The sequence below is a fragment of the Sceloporus undulatus genome, chromosome 5 (assembly GCF_019175285.1).
Source record: "Sceloporus undulatus isolate JIND9_A2432 ecotype Alabama chromosome 5, SceUnd_v1.1, whole genome shotgun sequence".
In the NCBI taxonomy this organism is placed as follows: Eukaryota; Metazoa; Chordata; class Lepidosauria; order Squamata; family Phrynosomatidae; genus Sceloporus; species Sceloporus undulatus.
This window is the reverse complement of record NC_056526.1, coordinates 99110029-99131279: the sequence shown is the minus strand read 5'-3', so window position 1 is coordinate 99131279 and position 21251 is coordinate 99110029. Positions and strand designations below refer to the sequence as shown.

Here is a 21251-nt window from a genome sequence, read left to right as displayed (position 1 = left end):
CATTCAAGTGTTGAAGTACTCATTCAAATGTTGAAAAAGTTATTATGTCCTTCATTTACTGAATAATGCAGTTGGTACTCTCTTTCCAGTATTTCAGTGCAAGGTTTTTTTCCCAGTAAAAGGGCACAGAGAATGCATTTCTCTGGTGGTGGTGGTGGTGGTGGTGGTATACCTTCAAGTCTATAGATCCTAAAGTGAACCTATCATGGGGTTTTCTTGCTAAGATTTGTTCAGAGCAGATTTGCTATTGCTTTCTCCTGAGAGTGAGAGCATATGACTTACCCAGTGGGTTTCATGGCTGAGCTGGAAATCAGACCTTGGTCTCCAGAGTCATAGTCCAGTACTCAAATCACTATACCATGCTGGCTGTTCACCAAAAGTTATTTTCCATGGCACCGGTAAAGAGCATATGTATGCCCACAGCATTCAGAGAATGCTACAATTTCTAATAAATTTAACTGATGACCTTTTCAGAAAAGAAACTACAATTTGTCATAACCAGATCATTTTTAAGAGAACAGGAAGAGAATTACACCAACATCAGTTAACCAATGTATTAAAACTTCCTTTTTATTAAATAAACATTGTAGAGTCCATTATATATAAACTAAGAGTTTTTGTTGTATAAGCCGTTTAAAATCCCTAGTCATCATAGCAAGTCCAAAGCCGGTAGAATTCACTGCATGGACCGGAAGGAAATGTCATTGTGCCTGTTAAAGCATCTCTTAAGGTGCAACCCAGGGGCTGTTCTTCCTGAGCAAAGCTGCCTATTCATTTCTGAACACTTAAATAGCTTGAATCTCACAAAGCGGACAACGGGCCTCTTCTCATAGCTTCCTCCCAGTGTACTAAGTTCTTCAGATGAGGCCATTTCCCAGCTTCTACAGCTGGTGAAATGCATTATGCCTACAAAGGAGATGGGCTTTACAGGAGTTTGACTGGAACTGTTAGTCTATTTCAGGGCCAGGGCAATAAATTTTTATTTGGCCAGATGTTTTAAATTGATTTATTGCCTCTGTCTCTAGTTCTCTGGTTTGTGGCCTCCTAGTTTTATGTTATGTTACTGGTTTTTATTATGTTGTACTTTTACTACTGTAGATCACCCTGAAATCTTTTAGAGAGATGACAATCTAGACAATTGGTTAAGGTTGCCATTTATCCATGCTGCTGCTGAGTTTAGGAGTGATACAAAGCTATATTTATATAGCATACTTAACATTTTGCTGAAGGCCTTGCTAACATTTCTCAAGGGGCAGTAATACCAAAGGGAAGTTCTAGTTGAGGTTGCCTAGGAGGAAAGTCATCACTCCAAATGTTTCCTTTCATAGAAAGTAATGGTCATTTTTTAATTTGGGTAACACTCTTGAGCAGTGGTCCCCAAACTGTGCCCTTTAAGAGATTTTGGACTTTAGCTCCCAGAAGCCTCAGCCATGTTGGCCAATAGTCTGGGCTTCTGGGAGCTGAAGTCCAAAATCTTTTAAAGGGAGCAGTTTGGGGATTACAGTTCTAGAATGTTCTGGATAAAAGAGTGTTCTGGACAAATTTATTTTATACTTGTAGTTCAGACTCTTAGCATTACAATTCTTGCTGTGCCCATAATTATGCTTTTAAATGTACTCTAATCCTGGGGCTGGTGCTACTTTTTGATGTGCTGGTTAAGGGTGAGATAGCTTGAAAAAAAGTGTGATGCTTTTTTCAAAATGTTTATAATATTTAAAGACCTCCTTTTATGCATTTAATGTATTAAAAGTTACCCTTATGGAATCAGTGACATCTGTGCTAGCAGGCCCAGATTGTAAAATGGGTAGTCTTATATTTTCTAAACTTAATGAAAACATTAGTGTTATGTTTTGATCAGATTTAAATATTTTTCCATTACTTTAACACCATCATATTGTTAGTGCTCTGTATCTTAATTGGTGAAAGACTTATCTTTTCTTCCTATTAGGGAGAGCTAGTGACAGCATCAAAGGCAATAATTGAGAAGGAGTACCAGCCACGGGTCATAGTGAGTACTACAGGGCCAAACCCCTTCAACAAGCTCACAGACAAAGAACTGGAAGAGTATCGCAGAGAGGTAGAAAGGAAACAGAGACAAACAGAAGGTTGGTATCAACTGTACTAACTTTATCATCTGCCTATGAAGTCAGGTTAGTGAACATATGTGCTAAGTGTGTGTGCTTTCCTTTTGCAGACTTCTGTGAACTGATATCATTATACCTCTGTGATTCTACTCTGTCATTCATTGAATCTGCACCTTATGCAGAGTATTGCTGTGGTTAGAGAACCAGGTTTAGCAGAAGTGTACATTTTTGACAAACTTTCACATTTTTATTGGACAGAACATTGTAGTTCCTTTGGGGAATGGCAAAAGGTAGATTTGATTAGTTTCAGGGCAAGTCTGTAGGGCTGCTTTTCTCTGCTGGAGACAAAGTGGTAGTATGGATAATGTAAGCATTTCTTCCATTGGCTAGAGAGAGAATCTGATAGATTATTCTTGCTGTGAACATAAATGTTGTGACTTGCTTTAAAACTAAACAATGTGAGACTTAAGTTTAATATTTCTGTGGGTACCACTGAATAGGGAGGCATTGTTGCATTCTTTTCATATGCTGGTGATGTTTGTAAAGCAGTAAACTGTAAAACATGATTTAAAAACTTGAACTGGCATCCCATACTGTTGATGATGTTTGTAAAGCAGTAGACTATAAAAGATGATTTAAAATGAAGTTCCACTGATATTTTACATATTTGAAAGTACAGAGATGCAACAAGGGCATGGAAGGGGAATATCCCACTGAGCCTAGTTACTACCAGTGTTGTTGTTTTTTAAGTATTCAACTTATAATGTTAAATCAAGTGAGTTTTGAAACCATGTGAAATGATTATTTTTTTCAGAAAAACACAAGTGCTTGAAAACTTCAGGTTAGAAAGCAAAGTGCCATAGACTTGTCCCCCCACATTTGTGGGATTTGACTTTCGCGGATTTGATTATTCACAGATTTTATTAATATGTTTGCTGTAGGGATATCTAGGTCCTCCAGTGCAACTCTATGGTCAACTTTAACCAAAAGTTACACTGAAGAACCTAAAGATTCCTAGAGAGAATACTCCACTAGGCATTTGTAGCTCCTCCAGTGCAAACCTATGGTCATTGTTTGGCAGATGTTACCACAGAGTTGCACTGGAGGACCCAGAGATTCCTAGAGAGGTGTTCTCTCAGGTAAAAACATAGTGTTCTTTGTTATTTGCAGTTTTTCCACCAACACAGGGATCCTGTGCCCCTAACCTCAGCAAATGTGGAAGGACGAGTGTACTTTAAATTAATTAGGACACAATTTCTTCAGTCAAAAATAGTAAATATTGTCAAACAACTAGAAGAGCAGCAACAGCATTTAAAGGCTTTCTTATTCTTCTGTATTGTTTGCATCTCTTCATTTTGTTTAACTTTGCTGTCTTTATATTGTTACCATTTACATTTTTGTTACTGCTGATGCAGATAAAAGTAAACATAGTCCTGCAAGGAAAAATGCTCTTTACCCCCATCTGATATTCTTAACTGAGTGGTTGGGACAGAAAGAGGATGGAAATCTCTGTGTGTATCCCCATTTTGTCCAGTTGTATACAACTCCTTGCAAATAGAGATGGCCTGGGACAAAAATAATTTCTGCAGAACATGCAGTGTCAAGAAGATTCAGTCCTCACTCCACATTAAGTATGAAGGCAGTGAAAATGCTCTAATTTGCCCTCTGTGACATAATAACATAGAGAAAGTTAGTTAGATACACCCTATTTCATTTAACACAGAGCACTATAATGATATGTATTACAAGGGTGAGGTCTCAGTCTTTACTTAGTCGTGCTTGCACTTTTACTTATTTTAACCATCTAAACATAGTTCTTCTTTAGTAAAAATAAAGATAATTCATGCATGTCACTTGATTTTTCCCCATACCATATTTAATATAAAGGAGTGAGATGATCATCTTTTTAAGTTATCTGTTCTGATATATTTTGTAAAAGATTCAGAAGATGCCAGACAGCAGAGAGAAAGTCCTCCAGACCATACTGTTGCTTGTACTCCACCCAGCACTCCAGTTAAGCCAGAGGAAGGTATGTCCCCAGGGTTAAAAGACTCTATGGAAGCTGCACCTATGTTTTTTGTGTTTCATTTAATGCTCTCTTTGGAGGAAAGATTGTTATGTGTTTTTCTCTGTAGAGTCTTGTAGCTAAATGCATTAGTGGTTGTGTTCACAATAATAAAGAAATGTGCATTGAGAACATAGAAATTACCTTGTTGAGTCGGACCAAGATCTTTCTTGCCCAGCATTCTCTTTCTAGCAACATGCTAATGTCTAGAACACTAAACAGAACACAGAGATGAAAAACATCTTTTCCTGTTTTTCCAAGGCACCTGGTAATTGACATTTGTGTATTTGGAGCATCTGTTTAACTTGCATAGCTTTTCAGTAGCTAACTTCCATTAATCCTTTTAGAAAATTGCTTAAACTGAAGGGAAGTGTTACATTTTGATTTATCTGTGATGCTTAACTTACCTATAATTTTAAATGGTTATTATTTGTTCTTGTACCATGAAAGGATTTTTTTCCCTCTCCAGTAAAAGTTTGTCAGCCTCCATTGTCTTTACCCTTTAATTTTCAATACCAAAAAGTCCCCAGTGTTGTATCCTTTTTTCTTAGGGAACACTCTTACAGTCTTTGTAATCAAAATGATTACACTTCGATCATTTCAGATCATTTGTTACCCATTCCAACCTTGTTACTATTCTTTTTCTTTTTTGAGCTTAATATACACTCTTCCAAATATAATCAAACTATAATAGCAACCTGATTGCCTTTCTTCATGATTGAAAAGCACTGAAATGAGTTCATTTGAACTTTTTACTATAACTGCAAGATGTCTTCTTGGGAAATCCCAGTAAAAACCATATCAGAATGATTCCATAAATCCACTGCCTAGTCACCCATGGTGACAGTCCCTCCTATCTGTGGAAAGTACTTTATCTCTCCCAACATGGACAGCCCCAAGAAAGCTTTGCCTTCTGTGAAAATCTAACTTGACAAAGGGAAACCACAGTAGAGACAAATCTATTGGCAGAGAAAATGTGTTTGGTCAGAATACTTTTGGACAGTTATGAATCCGTAACAATCATACTTATGGAGTCATGCAGTGAATTCCAGCCCAACCTCCTCATGCCCACTTATGAGCAAGCAGCCACTGAGGATCTGTTCCTGTTGCTCAGGAAGCATCTGACTGACTTTCTCACCCCTTCCCATGAGTGATCTGTTGCCACTGGCAGAAGTGGGGTCCCTGATATAATTCCCCCTAGTGCCAGAGATCACTTGTGCAAGCGTGAGAACATCAGTCAGGTGCTTACAAGGCAACAGGAGAATGGATCCTTGTTGATCGCAGTGGTTGCTTCCTGATAAGTGGAGGCTGAGGAACTTTCACAGGGCTAAACTAGGGCTAAATAGGGATTGTGAATACCACAATATGTAGCTCTATAACTCCCTGACAGGATTTTGGCCTGTGTTTGAGTTTTTTTCCTTCAGTCTGGTGCAAAGGTAAAAGCAGTTGAAGGCCACAGCCTTTCCTTTTGTATACATACTACTTTGTTCTGCCTCACCTGTTTGGGGATTGGTTGTTCCCCTTTTTTCTCCAACCTATCCCTTCTTTTCTGCAAGTTCTACTGTGCTAACCTCTGGTAGCACTCTGCATGTTTTTCTGCATGAAAAATAAAGCTCTCAAGGGAAGGCCCAAAGTACAGCCTAGAAGCTGGGATGTTTCACTTTTAGGAAATCAACCGAGCAAAAGGAGGCAAACAAATGCTGGAAGAATTGCTTGCCGAATCTCTGAGGAGATTTGTTTAATGCTTTATGTCCTGCCAGTCCAGTCCCTTCTATACTGACACAGGCCATCCTGAGCTGCTGCCTCTCTGAACCAAATCTACATGACAGAAAGAAGCAAAATGAGCAAATGAAGAGCTGCCCAGTTTTTGGTTTCCTAATTGATTAAGGAGTTTGTTACTGCAGAATGAGTGGATTTGTATTTTAAGCCTTTGATACAATGGACTATACACAGTGCTGGTCTTTGTAAGTGAGAGTGGAATTCTTTCTGCTCACTACAGTCATAATTTTGGACAGAGTGATCAGTTGCAGATCATTGGTGAGAAATCTAGCTCAAAGTACACTTCATTCTTGTTGCAGAGCTTTCTTTTTGGTGTATGTTTCTAGTCTTTTCCCATACATGACAACAGATATTATCTGTAAAGTTGCTGGTGGGATAAAATACCTTCATAGCCTTCTTCCAGTTTTATTGGTGCAAGTGCCACTAAACTCTGGGACTTTCTCCTGAATAAGCAAACACAGAATCATACTTTATTATGTGTATTAACTAAATGGAGAGGGAGAAGAGGTCATGTGAGAAGCCAGCTGAATGACCTAATTAACAAAGCCACAATAAAGATGTACCAGAGGAGGTATCTCAGTTGTCCAAATTATGATAGATAGTTGCTAAACTACAACTGCTGTCATCCCAAATTCTTCTTCTTAGTCTCTGTGATTCACACATATGGGGTCAACTCTGTGCCTGCATAGAAATCCTGGAAACTTCCAGAGTTTGGCAGTAACCCTGCTCGCTCAGCAGCACAGATATATTCTGTGCACTCTCACTCATTCCCGGTTCGTTTTCCTCAACTGTTGCAGTAAGGTTGCATGGAAACTTCATCTAGAGTTTTGTTGATTGTTCTTCATTCTTTGGCTTTTGTTCCATCTTCTCTTGTTTCCATTTTACCTCCTGTGCTTCTTTGGTTTTATGAAGTACTTAGATTGTGGGGTGAGGATCCCACATATGAATGGCCACGCTCAGTGCTTCCTCTGCTTAGGCAAGGAACATATGACAGACTTATGCCCATACGAAAGATAAAAAGGTAAAGGTTTCTCCTTTGACAGGAAACCCTTAGGGCTCTCCTAAGTCGTGTCTGACTGTAGGGGGTGGTGCTCATCTCCGTTACTAAGCCAAAGAGCCAGTGTTGCTGAAGACGACTTCTATGGTCATGTGGCTAGCCTGACTAAACACAACACTGTTCCCTTCCCACCAAAGTGGTATCTATTTATCTACTTGCAATTTTACATGTTTTCAAACTGATAAGTTGGCAGAAGCTGGGGACTAGTGACAGGAGCTCACACTACAGTATGTGATTTTGCAGTTATCAGATTCAGCTCCTTAACCGCTGAGCCACCATGTCCATACTACTAGAATTTTACTTGGCAGGCTAGAAATAGGGCTTCTTGTTTTAGCACAATGCACAACAAGCTGCTGCACATAGCCTCTGTTGCTGTCTGCTCCTATCCTCCCACCAGCCATCGACCAGTTGTTTATCCCAGATTGGCTATCTAATCAGGCCATACCAGTGACCACCCTGGTTTCAGCATCAGAAAAAAATTTATAGACGCTTTGATCCAAACAAATATGTTCGCTTCAACTTTGGTTCTACCATTCCCCCATGTATTTTGTATTTAGGCAACAACAGTCGGTAAGTGTTTTCCTTAGGAGGTTAACACACACTTTACTTTGATTTATCAGCATTCCTCAGAGCTCTGCTGAGCAGCAACATGTTGCAGCTATCTACCCTTGGGTGCCATTACAGATTGGATGCCTGTTCCTAATCTGATCTAGCCTTTGGAAAGACAGTCCTGTCTTCAGTCCTGGCATGACTCTCACCATCCATAGTAAGCTTTGTACTCTCAAATATATGTGAGTCACAGAGACCATGAAGAAGAGCAGGTTGTTTACCTGCAACTGGTTCTTTGAGTGATCATCTGTAAACTCATACAACCCCACCCTCTTCCCTGCTCTCATGCCATTCCTATCAAGGCTTCCCCCTCCAGTGGACTTGGAGCTGGGAATTGGCAAGAATACACAGGCTGTATATGTGCTGCTGAGATGGCAGGGTTATCACCAAAACACAGCTCTCAAGTTTCTGGGGAATCTCCATGCAGGCGGAAAGTGACCCTGTATGTGTAAGTTCACAGAAGATTACATGAAGAACCACAGTTACAGATAATCAGCCTCTTCTTACTGGCCATGTTGGCTTAGGTTGGCAGGAGAATGAAGTTTAACATCTAGAGGAGCCCCTGTTCTATGCCCCTGCTATACATTTCTAAAGAACAGGATTACCTGGTTCTGCAAAAGATAGTGATTGAATAAGCAACATTATTCTTTGCAGCTGTAGATATATATTTTTATGCTTGAATACTCTGAGACCTGAGCATTATTTCAAAGTTTTATCCAGGGTAAAAAAGGTGAGAAAGGCTGATTTAGACAGCAACATTATTGAACTACCATAACAACCAGAGACATTCTGATAACTCCCTTCCCCAACATACACCTTTCCCCCATTACTTTAGTCTTCTATTGGCAGAAATGTTTGTTGTGTAAGGTTTGAACCTCACAACTGGGTACTAAGAAGTAATGATTGACTGCCAGTCAAAGACATCAGGATATTGTTGACATTACATTTTTATTTTATCTTTTGGTCCCAGTATGCATTACTTTGTGATCTTATCTAAAATGTATCTGCTGTTATTATGCCCAGGTAGCCAGTCTGAGGAAGGTCATCTTTATGATTACATGACATTATATTGAGTTATTCAGAATCATATTTTGGCAGTTGTTCTGAAATTTGATTGTATTTACCCATACACAGTCAAACCTCACAGCACTTCCAGACTCACTGATCTTGATACGAACAGGGTTTCTTACTCCACCCTACGAAGGACAGTTGGGTTCCTAGAGAGGCAGGACTTCACAAAGCTCATTTCTTTAAATTATTAGGGGAAAATGTTTTTCCAAGTGGCAGAAATTTCATGAATTCTGCTTGGTGATTGCACATTTCTTAAGCATTATTGTAACTGGATTACACCTTTGGTTTTCTCTTTCTGTTTTAATTTAGATTAAGATTTGTTTCTCCTAAGTTCTCTGCTTAATGAGAGCAAGGCCAGAGACATCTTTTAATCACATATCAATGAACTGGTATAAATAAGCATATGAACAGGTGTAATCTAAGATGTGTTCTGTGTTTTCTTTTTACCCTGAGATTTATCACTTGTCCGTTACAAAGTTGTCTGTTCATACCACCTCATGCTGTATTCTATAAGAATGGTACTGCCCATTCTTTTTAATATAACATAATGGCTGTGATGGATGCATAGTTTCTCTACTTGTGCTTTTTTCTTCTTGTGGCTGCGTTACAAACAGGAGGTGGATATGCTAAAGAGTACCTGTTGCCATAGTAAGTATCATCCCATTCCTGTTCCTGCTGCTTTCCCTGACTTGTCTGTGCTTCCTTCATTCTCTTGCATCTTTTGTGATGTTTTCCCCTTTTGTCGGGCATTTACACAGTCTTGAGTATACTTAACTATTTCAGTTGCTTTAGAAGAACAGATCAAAATAACAATTAAAACTATAGTATGTACTTTAAGAATATGTGTCTATATTACTAGGAAATATCTCCCAGTGTTCATAGGAAGGAATAGATCTCCCCTTCTGAGGTCCTCAGCAATAAGCCTCAGACGGGAAGATCTGATACCACATTTCCCTCCCACCTTGGCTACAGATCCAAACTCTGACCACCAAGAGATTGGCAAAAAGAGGTATTTTGTGGGGTTTGGGGGAGGTATGGCAGTGAAAAAGAGCTCTTGAATTTGATGGATAAAGAGGCCTGCCAGCCTTTAGACACACTCCCAACATAGAATGAAATTTAGATGTCTCTCTGAGGGAGAGTAGTGGGGATAGTATTGCAGCAGTATGAGTGGATCTTTGGTTTTTAAAAAAGGAACAAGCCCATGAAAGCAGTTTGATGCATGTAGCCTGTGGTGGTCAGAAGAACCCCAAAGTGATATTCTAAGGTCCCTCCCTTATATTCATGGTCCCTCCCTTATATTCATGGCTTTGTCTTCACATTGAATAAATAGACATCTGGAAGGAAAGATTTCATGTCCTTCCCTATAGTGAAACTGATGACAGCCACATAAGAAGAGGGGCTTAATAGTGCCATTTTTATCGAGGCCAGTGTACTTGGGAGATTTATTTCTCTGTAGCATTTATTTTGCAAGATCTGTTTAAATTTCTGATGATGGAAAAAAAATGTGTCACATAAAATGCTGTCCACAAATATTAGAAAATATAATGCTTTATTTTTGTATTAACTACTGAGGCAGCAAAACCCAGAAAAGTAGTTTAACGTTTAAAGGACATTGTGAATTATTTTGAACAAAACTAATTGCAGCTTATAACTTCCCAAATGGCTTTATCCTTTGACTCTGCTTGTAAATTATTTTAACCCAGTTTAAAAGTCTAACATTTTGGTTTGCTAAGTTTGAAGTGATTATCTCTGACCTAACAATTTTTTCAAATGTTGAGCTTCTGATGCACCAGATATGGAATTATTAATTATAAGATAAAAAGCTAAGATGATAAGTGTGTATGGGAGGAGAAACCCAACTCAAATTACAATGTACTGTACTAAGCGTTCAGTGCAGCATTAGTGGCCGAAACTCACTGCCCAGGGACACCAATTTAATCAAAACCTACAATTGTGTTTACATTAAAACTATGAAACCTCAGAAATAAAATGATATCTATACTGTTGCAACTTTTCTTGTCGTTTGCATATTTCCAGTGTCAAGTCCTTCTTTTTGTAACATGTTTGGGTGAAGGAGTGAGTATTACAGACCCTCAAATAATAAACAGCACCAGAGAGAGGGGGGTTAGACTTGACTAAACCCTCTCCTGTGGTTTGTTGCCTTTTTTTAATGCCTGAGATGCTCTTCAAATGTGTATTCTTACCCTTCCCTGTGAGATTTAAATAGAGCTAGATATATTGGCATATTATTTCAGCCTTTCCCCCCAAGAATTGCTTTGTACCAAGCAACAAAAATATAATGTGATACTTTACTGGCATGGACCTTTTTTTAAATATTTATTTATTTATTTATTTATTTTGGTTTTCCTCCTCCATTGTGGAACTTTAACAAATATCTGAAATAAGGGTATCTTTTCCCAGTGTGAGAGGTATTTTTTGTATTCTGAAAAACTAGGGACAACAGAAATGTGAATCTTCTATGCAACCGTGTTTCCTCTCCTTCCACTACAGTGCCTCAGTTGAAGAGCCAGCCTGTGCTTAGATCTGTGTACTCCAGGCTTCTGTTTAGGAAAAAATTGTAGCATCTTTGAACTTAGCAGCTGTACTGAATGGAAAGCAGAAGCAGGAAGATCTCACATCTCTGCTTTTGCTGTCTCTTTGTAATATTTGAAGAAACTTTGAGGAACAGTTCTGCATAACTTGGAATCAGTAATAAGAACTAATTTGTTCAAATCAGTTACATTATGAATTGAGTTAGAAATGTTCTGTCCATGAAAGAAAGCAACCTACTTAATTCAGTGTTAACATTAATTGCTAGTGTTTTAAGCCTTAATATTTCTGCAGAATTAAGTTATTATGCCAACAAATTTTGCGTTCTCCAGTTCCAGAGCAACAGGCTGATCTCTTTTTAGTCTCTCTGTTTTGGGGAACTAACCAAGTTCAGATTGCAGGTAGCAAGAGTGGCTTTGAAGAGATGTTTTCTCATCCAGATATCCCTTATGTGTTCCACCCAGGACACTGCATAGTAGCACTTCATTTGTCCTAAGAAATTGAAATTTGAAGCTCTTAACCCTGAGATGTTTACCAGCATCCACGTGGGAATAAAGAAAGAAAGAAAGTGGGTAGAATAAGGAAATTAGATTTTAAAGGAGAGAGCTCAAGGAAATAAGAGAAGACTGATGTGTTGGTACAGTAGGTGGGAAATGCGGTTTTCAAAAATTTATGCAATTCTTTTTTTCTCCTCCAGAACTCAAGGTGGGGGGTAGGCAGGAGTGAGGGGAGTAATTCATAGAACTTTTAACCTTTATTCTGTTAGGGCTTTAAGGGCCCAAAACAGATGTGCCAAATAAAGTGGCGTCCTTTCGCTATGGGGGCATGGCATTTAGATGATGCATGTGGCCTGAGGCCACATTAAGATGGCAAAAGATGGCCCTTTTAGGAGTGGATTTAATCTGCTCCTGCTGGCTTCCTGTTTCAGGAGTGGGTCATGTGGTCACCAAAGTCCCAGCCAAATAGGGACTAGAGTAGCCAGAGGCTGCTCCTTCTGGACTGTCTGCTTCAGCCCTATGTCACGTACATGACAATTTAAAATTAACTTATTTGTTTAAAATATCCACTATTCAAGAGAAATGTTAGAAATTTTTTTTTTATTTTCTTTATTGTATTCAAAAAGAAGATATACACAAGGAAAAACACAAACAGCACAAACATACATATAACATAAAAGATGTTCAAATACATCCAGACAGATTAAAATGGCTTCCAAAATCCATAGCAGTCACTATTTGAAAATTTTTGATAAGTTCGTTGTAGCAGAATTGTTTAGCCTTAGAGCAACTCCACCACATATGTATCATAGTACCCTTCTCCTTTCCACACTTCCAACATCTATCATTTGTGTTATACATGTGAGCTAACATGCTGGGTGTCAGGTACTACGAATTGCATATTAAGGTATTGTTCTTTCAAGTCTGTGGAAAGCGTGTGTTTGAGTCTTTTCTGCCAATTTTCCTCCCATTCCTCTAATAGGATGTTTTCTCCACAATCTTTCGCCCACTTTATCATACACTCTTTAATTGTCTCTGACTCAGTATCCAGTTTAAGTAGTTCTTTATATAATTTAGCAATAATCCTGTCCTCATTTCCCAGTAATATCTTTTCCAAATCTGGTTCTGGTTCTGGACCGGCTAAACCTTCTAACCTCTTATCTATTCTTAATTTTTCAGAAAGTTGTCTATAGATATACCATTGGTATCTAAGTCCTTGTTCTTTCCATTGTTCAGGGGATTTCATAACAAGATCTCCCTGTTCATTGTCTGTTAGTATTTCTTTATATGTGACCCATCTTCCTTTCACTATCTCTTCCCTTGGGTAGAAAGCCTCGTTAGTAGAGACCCATAGTGGGATCTTCCTATTTATATAATGTTTTTATTTCTGCCAAATTCTAAAAAAGATTCTTCTCACATAATGATTCAGAAAATCTTTGTTGGCATTTACTTTATTGTAAAACATATATGCATGCCAACCAAAACAATTGTCCACTCTCTAACTGTAAGACTCTTCTATTTTTTAAGGAGATCCACTCTATGAGCCATTGTAAACAAGCTGCATGAAAGTAAATTTTTAAAGATGGTAAACCTCCCCTCTCTGTATTGTCTCTTAAGGATTTTAATCTAATTCTAGGTTTTTTCCCTGCCCAGATAAATTTTTGTAAATCCTTCTGCCAAACTAAAAATGGTTTATCATTAATCAGAATGAGTATAGTCTGAAAAATAATAATTTAGGCACTACATTCATTCTAACTACTGCAATCCTACCCAGAAGATTATTTTTGCCCCATCGGTTGAGATCTTGTTTGATATAACCCCATACTTTGTTATAATTATTTTAAAAAAGTTCTCAGTTTTTAGATGTAAATTTGATCCCCAAATATTTAATCTTCTTTTCTACCTTGAAACCAATTATGTCTTGCAAACTCTGCAATCTTTTTTTTTGAGGGGGGCGGGTAGATTCATTGGTAGGATTTTTGATTTTTCCCTGTTGATCCAAACTTTCTAATGGATCAGCTAAATTGCCACATCGTCTGCATATAATTTAAGTTTGTACTCTTGTTTGATTTTCAAGCCCTTAATCGCCTTGTCCTCTCTGATGTTAGTACTTAAAATTTCTAGAGTTGCGATGAATAGTAAGGGTGAGCGTGGACACCCCTGTCGAGTTCCTCTCGTTACTGACAAGTCCTTCATTTTTTCTCCATTAATAATTAGTCTCGCTGTTTGTTTTCTATAAATTGAATCTATCCAATTTATGAAATTGTCTCCTACGGACATTTTTCTCAAGGTTTCTGACATAAAGTTCCAATTTACTTTATCGAACACCTTTTCAGCATCTAAGAAAATTATAGCCGCTTTTTAAAATCTATTTTCTTATCATAGAATTCTATAATATCTAGTAAGTTCCTTGTATTATTTCTAAGATGTCTTTTTGGCAGGAAACCTGATTGATCTTCATTTATAAGATTTTGCAGGATTTTAAAAAATCTTTCTCCCAAAACAATCGCAAAGATTTTATGGTCGTTGTTAAGGAGGGAGATTGGTCTAAAATTTTTCACCTCCAGCACCTCATTCTCTTTTGGAATCAATACAATATCTGCTGTCTTCCAAGAGTCAGGCATTCTCCTTTGTGAGACTCTGTTCATAATTTCTACTAGAGGTTTGATTAGTTCTTTTTGTAAACTTTTATAATATATCGCGCTTAGGCCATCCGACCCTGACGCTTTAGATGTTTTGGTTTTACTAATTGCCTCTAGTACCTCAATGGTCGTTATTGGTTTATTGAGTTTGGTTCTTTGTTCTTCATTAATCTTTGCAATATTTTGTCTGTCCAGAAATTCCTGTATCTTCTCCTGGGAGACACATTCTTCTTTGTATAGTTTTGCAAAATATCTATATAGACAATCTTTCATGTATTTTTGACTGGAATATAATAACAACAACAACAACAACAACTTTATTTATATACCGCTTTTCCAATGATATATCCGGTCACCTTCTTTAATACTTGAAAAAAAATTCACTTCTCCTTTTCCTTTTTCAACTTCTATGCTAACGATTTGCCAGAAATGTTAGAAAATTAAATGGCTACCTTATTAATGGTTAATATAATATAACATGTTAACCCTTTCCCAATAACATTCTTATCTGACATTTGCATCTTAAGCTCTGCATCCTTCTTAACAAGAATGGAAGTACCATCCCTTTGAAGAAATCACAGAGCAGATAAGATGTAACGTCTGAGGCAGCAACAGTTAAAATTGCTGCATTTCACATAAAAAACAGTTTATTTGCAAAGGATTGGTTTTAGTTTCCACAGTGAGTGCATGGTGTGAGCCACTCTTCTCTCTTTGTAAAAAAATTAATTGCCTAACACAGTAGTTTTTCTAAGTGGAAATCATTATTAACATAAAACATCATTAAATCATCAGTGCCACTCTGTATAATGAGGCCAATAAATAGTTTTGACAAAATGCAGGAGGATGACATGTTCCGTTTGTATAAACTAAGTAAAGCATACTTAGAATAACTTCAGATTTGCATTATATCTAATGAAGGCAATACATCTTTATATGCGCTTTTAGTGGACTGCAGTTAAAATTTTATCAATAAATGTAATTTTTAATACACAATCATTTCAATTTTGACATAGTGTCTATTTTTGGTATAGATTTTTATTTTTGTATTTTTGATATATTTTTTGGTATAGAGCTGAACAACTAATTTTGTTTAAAAATCAGTGGAGGAGAGACAGGCTTCAAAGGGTACTTGAGGCCCATTACAGACGGGCCTTAAAGTATGCGACGAGCGTGTACTAGGGTTAGGAAGGGGCGATGCTTCCGCACCCCCTAACCCTAGCGCACACTCGTCGCGCACAAAATGGCGGCGGCCGTTCCACACGGCCGCCACCATCGATACGTCACGACCGCACCACTTCTATAAGGGGCGGCGCGGACGTGATGTCCTCGCTCCGCACCAGGGCGCTTAGTGAGTTCGCCCTTAACACAGAGCAGGAAGGAGCTCCATTTCGGAGCTCCTTCCTGGTTTGGTCCGCTGGGCGCAGCCTTCAGACGGCTGCACCCAGAGGACCAAAGGAGGCCCCTTTCTCCTCCTCCCTGCCACCACGGGGCTTGAAGCCCCAAGGACACCCCTTTCCAGGCCACAGGGAAGCAGCCTTTTGCCGCTTCCCCGCAGCCCGGAAAGCAGCGGATTGGGGCCTTGGAGGCTGCCAGTCTGGCAGCTGAGGCCCTGATACACCGGGGAAAGGGGCGGGTGCAGCCCGCCCCAAACGGGTGGTCTGTAACCCACCTGAGCTTTCTGCCCAAAGACCAGTTACATAATTCAGATCTCTAGCTCTGCATGTCCTCCTCCCAGACAAAGCTGATTTCTGCTAGGAGTCCATTCCAACAATCAACATATATTAATATATATTTCTTCTTGCTTGCTTCATTAGAAAGGCAGCATAATCAGCCTTGCAATTATGACAGTGATGCTGCAACTTTCAAGCAAAGCCTCCCAGACCTCACCCCTGATGAGACTTCAGAAGCCCTTGGCATTCCAACTTTTGGGAAAGAAGAAGAAGATAAATGTGACAAAGATCTCACCCAAAGTCAGACTGAGTATCCTCTTGAAAACCAAGAGCCCCAGCCTCAACCTGGTGAAGAGACAATGATCCCACCAGCTGAGGAGGGGGCCGCAGTCGAAGCAGGCGGTGATGAGTCTCCTGGGAAGTCTCCATCCAAGAAGAAGAAGAAGTTCCGTACACCTTCCTTTCTGAAGAAAAACAAAAAGAAGACTGACTCTTAAAGACCTCCAAAAATTGTTGTGTTTTAGAATTGAAGTTTATTAACCAGTAGAATTTATCTGATATTACTAAGTGATCATAGTTTTCTTTTTGTTTTTATGTACAGAGCAGAACAAGCAATGCCCTCAAAATATGGCTTGATCAGTTAAGATTATAACAGAACATTAATAAGAAGGTGCTACCTTTGTGTATGCAACAGTAGCTCACTCAACATGTAAGTCAGGATTGGAGAACTTAGGACCTTTCAGAAGTTGGTGAACTGCTTCTCTTTTTCCTCACAATTGACTACTTGCAGATAGGAACTGGAGTTGAATATGTGGAAGGCCACAGGTTTCCCAACCCTGATGTAAATCAGTTCCATAGAAATGCTTCCATGGAAGATAGTGGGCCAGTGTGTGTAACTTTGAAAGCTCATTCTGCTTTATGTATGAGGAACACATTTTTCACAAAGTCCTATGTGGTATTGCTATCTGCTCACTCTAAAATGTGTAACATTGTCCTTGAGCGTACTGTTGCTTTAAAAGGTTTCAACTGCTACCAGCATAGAGATCGCTGCATTTATATTTTGAGAGGTTATATTATTGAAATTAGCATCTGCTTCTGCACTGTGTTATTAAAAATAACGTTAGGCTGAGGCTTTACAGAGAGCTGTTTTCCTCCCTTCTTATTCTGTATTGTAGCATAACTGAAATTTAAACCTATGTATAAGAAGAATGAGGTAACTTTTTGTGTTTCCTGCTAACCCCTCTGCCTGTTTTCTAGTGTAACCTTTTACAGAAAAAAACAGCTATTTTACTACGTAGGTGTTTTTTGTTTGTTTGGGGGTTTTTGGTAGCAAAAGAGTGTATTCAACGTCACAAGATTTGGAACAAAACACGCCTGGGTAACAGGACACTAGTATACTGACCATTTTGTTTAAATGTGATAACTTCCTCAGTCAGTTCTTCTACTATATCATACCACTTATGAGTGTGACAGCTATTGCTAGTACAGTCTGAGCATTTGTTTCCTAAGTAAAACCATGTAGCTCCTTTCTGAGAAACCCAGGAAGGTTTTTCATGTCCTGGCAGCAAGTGACATAGCTGCGACTTAACAAAGCTTGCTGTTTTCTTCTGCTTCTCTGAATTCACACATTTAAAAATACAGTGCAGAGACTAAACTGTGTTGTGCCTGTGGATTATTTTAGAATCACGTTTACTTTAATTTGGTTTACTTTAAAAACTAAAGTTGGTTAATTCCTACTTGTAAAAAAGCAAATATTCATATATTATTGGAGGTCAGGGGAACTAAGATACTGATTTCTATGAATTAACGTGAACTTAGTAATGAATAATGCACTACTTAAGTTCATGGTTTTGTTGTATTATCAAAATTTGGTAAGATCGTGTTGAATGCCTTTACAATTTGTGCTTTAAGAAAGCACAGAAAACTAGACTGAATTGGGTTAACTTTATTGTAAACAATGCTTACATAGGTTCCAGATAAGATACCGGGGGAGTTTAAAATAGTAAATATTTTTTACTTCTGGGATGTCAGTGCAGAAGCGTTAATGGAATATGTGAGTTAATGGCAGTAATGTTTCTATAAGATTACTGTGACAAAATTGACAAACAGTAGGCACTGGTCACTGCAAAAAAAGAGAGAGAAATCTGAACAATAATGTTTAATGTGGATTGCATGGCACTAATGGCTATAAGCTTGATTCTTAACTGTGTGTCCTGTGAACACTAAAAAGCTTCATTATGTCTCATTGCCAGGATTGAAACTATTACAAAAGCCATTGCTTAGTGCTTCTATTATACAATGTAAGGAATTTTATGCAATGATTTCTAAGTTCGAATTTTATAGTTTTCCATTCTTTCTAGTACAACATGACATTTACTTGTTTATGGTGCAGTAACTCACTGCAGTGGGCAGGATGGAATGTGGGAGGGGTAGGGAAGAGTCCTGTATTTTTTCCTTCTTTTGCTGTTTAATTCAGTCTTATTCAAAAATAAAATTCTTTAAAGGAGATGTTTTTCTGTGTTATTTCTCAGCTCAAATAGTGTTGATCTCTGAAAGCTTCTTTTAAATTTCTTAACCAAATGTTCAGTACGCTTGTACAAACGATAGTTACACAGCCAACGTATAACAATCTGGAGTCACTGAGAGATGTTGCCAGTTATATGAAAGTGGGAAGGTCAGTTGCTGTTGCTCTATTTGGGCTGCTAGTGATGCCATCCTGTAGTATGAAGCCTACTGTGCTCTCTCATATTGCCCTGCATCATATAAACCTCTCAAGGCCTGTACGCTAAGTCACACTGGACAACATTCATGCCTGGAGAATGAGCTTTTAAGTGTAAAAGTGTGGAGTCTTTACGACTATGGGGAGCATTTGATGAAGGCACCCAGGAATTGTCATGTTGGGTGTGTCAGCCTGCAGTGGAGGCTACCAGCATGACTAGGGAGGAGACTCAAGACCTCCTCCTCCTTGCCGCTGCTGCCGCCGCTGTACAAGTCCCAGATGCAGCCTGGAGGTCTCTTGGCCTCCAGGAGCAGCACCCGGACATTTTGCGGCGGTGGCGGCAGTGAGGAGGACGAGGCCAAACTTCGTTCTTGCGGCCTCGGCCTCCGCAAAATGGCCGGGTGCTGCTCCTGGAGGCTAAGAGACCTCCAGGCTGCATCCGGCCCTTGTACAGCGGTGGTAAGGAGGGCCGACTGTAATAGGCATCACTGAAACCTGGTGGGATGAGTCTCATTATTGTGATGTAGGAATAGAGGGGTATAACCTTTTCAAGATAAACAGGCCAAACAGGAAAGGAGGAGGAATAGTCTTATATATCAGGGACATTTACACCAGTGAAGAGATCCAGGACATCAATACTGGAAGCCAGGTGGAGAGCATCTGGATAAAAATTAAAGGGGAGGGAAACAATAAGGATGTTATTGTGGGAATCGACTACAGACCCCCCCCCCCAAGTCAGACTGAGAAATTGGATGATGCCTTTCTAGAACAGATGACCACACACTAAGAAAGGAGATATGTAGTAGTGATGGGTGACTTCAACTATCTTGATATTTGATGGAAGTCAAACTCAGCAAAATCCTCAAGGTCTAGCAAATTCCTTACTTGCCTTGGAGACAATTTCATTGTCCAAAAGGTGGAAGAGGCAACAAGGGGATCAGCTATTTTGGATCTGACCCTAACCAACAAGGATGACCTAGTCAATGGTGTGCAAGTGATGGGATCCTTAGGTGGGAGTGATCATGCACTCCTGGAGTTTGTTTTACAGTGGAAAGGAGAAGCCAGGCATAGTCAGACGTGCATTCTAGACTTTAGGAAAGCTGATTTTAGTAAACTTAAATACTGGAGGTGATCCCATGGTCAGAAATATTAAAAGAGAAAGGAGTTCAAGACGGCTGGGAGTTTCTTAAAAGGGAGATACTGAAGGCACAATTTCAAACAGTTCCAATGAGGAAGAAACATGGGAGATGTTTCAAGAAGCCAGGATTGATTACTTTCAACTGAGCTGAATTTTAAATGGGACATGTATAAGAAATGAAACAATGGGGAAATCACTAGAGAGGAATTCAAACAAATAGTGAGCAAGTGTAGGGATAAAGTCAGAAAAGCTAAAGCACAGAATGAACTCAGGCTTGCTAGAGAGGTTAAGGGCCTTTTTTTTTTTTTTTTTTTTGGTTATGTCTGCAGCAAAAGGAAGAAGGAGGAAATGGTAGGGCCACTACGTGGAGGTGGCAAAATGCTAACAGAAGACAGCGAAAAGGCAGAATTACTCAACACCTTTTTAGCTTCAGTCTTCTCAGAGAAGGAAAAGGGTGCTCAACCTGAGGATAAAGGAGCAGAGGACAGAATAGGGGAATTTCAGCACAGAATAAGCAAAGAGATAGTACAGGAATACCTGTTTAACCTAAACAAATATAAGTCTCCAGGACCAGATGAACTACATCCAAGAGTATTAAAAGAACTGGCAAATGTAATATCGGAGCAATTGGCAATACAGTCCATCCTTGCCTTACGCAGGGGATCCGTTCCGGATCCCTCCGCGTAAGGTGAATTCCGCCTATGCTCGAGCCCCATTGGAAACAATGGGGCTCGTGCGCAGCGGCGCGGTGGCGCAGGCACACGCAGGGCACAACGGGCTCGTGCGCCCATTCAATTGAATGGGACGCGCCGCCCCTTCCGCCCCGTGCGCGCCCCGCGGCTTGAGCGCGTATGCTCAAGGCCGCGTATGGCTCGGGCACGCTGTAATCTTTGAGAACTCATGGAGAACAGGAGAAGTACCAGCAGGGCAAACGTTGTCACAATCTTCAAAAAGGGGGAAAAAAGAGGATTCAAACAATTATCGTCCAGTTAGTCTGACATCAGTACTAGGAAAGATTCTAGAGCTGATCATTAAACAGAGAGTTTGTGAACATCTAGAAAGCAATGCCATAATCACAAAAAGTCAACATGGGTTTCAGAGAAACAAGTCATGCCAGACAAACCTTATCTGTTTCTTTGATAAAATTACCAGCTTGTTAGATGAAGGGAATGCTGTGGATATAGTATATCTTGATTTCACTAAGGCCTTTGACAAAGTTCCCCATGACATTCTTGCAAACAAGCTTGTAAAATGTGGGCTAGACAAGGCAACTGTTACATGGATTTGTAATTGGTTGACCGGCCGAACCCAAAGGGTGCTCAACAATGGCTCCTTTTCATCCTGGAGAGAAGTGACCAGTGGGGTCCCAC

At 39.3% G+C, this 21251-nt stretch overlaps 1 protein-coding gene across 13 annotated transcripts in view; it reads left to right on the top strand.

Annotated features, from left to right (window-relative positions):
- ADD1 (adducin 1) overlaps nucleotides 1-18532 on the top strand; it is an 85368-nt gene extending 66836 nt beyond the window's left edge. For 8 of the 13 annotated variants that reach the window (XM_042466765.1, XM_042466768.1, XM_042466764.1 and 5 more), the window contains 3 exons: nucleotides 1949-2105; nucleotides 4024-4113; nucleotides 16169-18532. In XM_042466765.1, coding sequence (XP_042322699.1) covers nucleotides 1949-2105; nucleotides 4024-4113; nucleotides 16169-16521 — 600 coding nt within the window. In that variant the 3' untranslated portion in view covers nucleotides 16522-18532. Of the gene's footprint in view, nucleotides 1-1948; nucleotides 2106-4023; nucleotides 4114-9279; nucleotides 9315-16168 lie in introns of those variants that run through there. The other 5 variants (XM_042466776.1, XM_042466774.1, XM_042466777.1 and 2 more) reach the window with 2 other exon arrangements.
- The last annotated feature ends 2719 nt before the right edge of the window (nucleotides 18533-21251 follow it).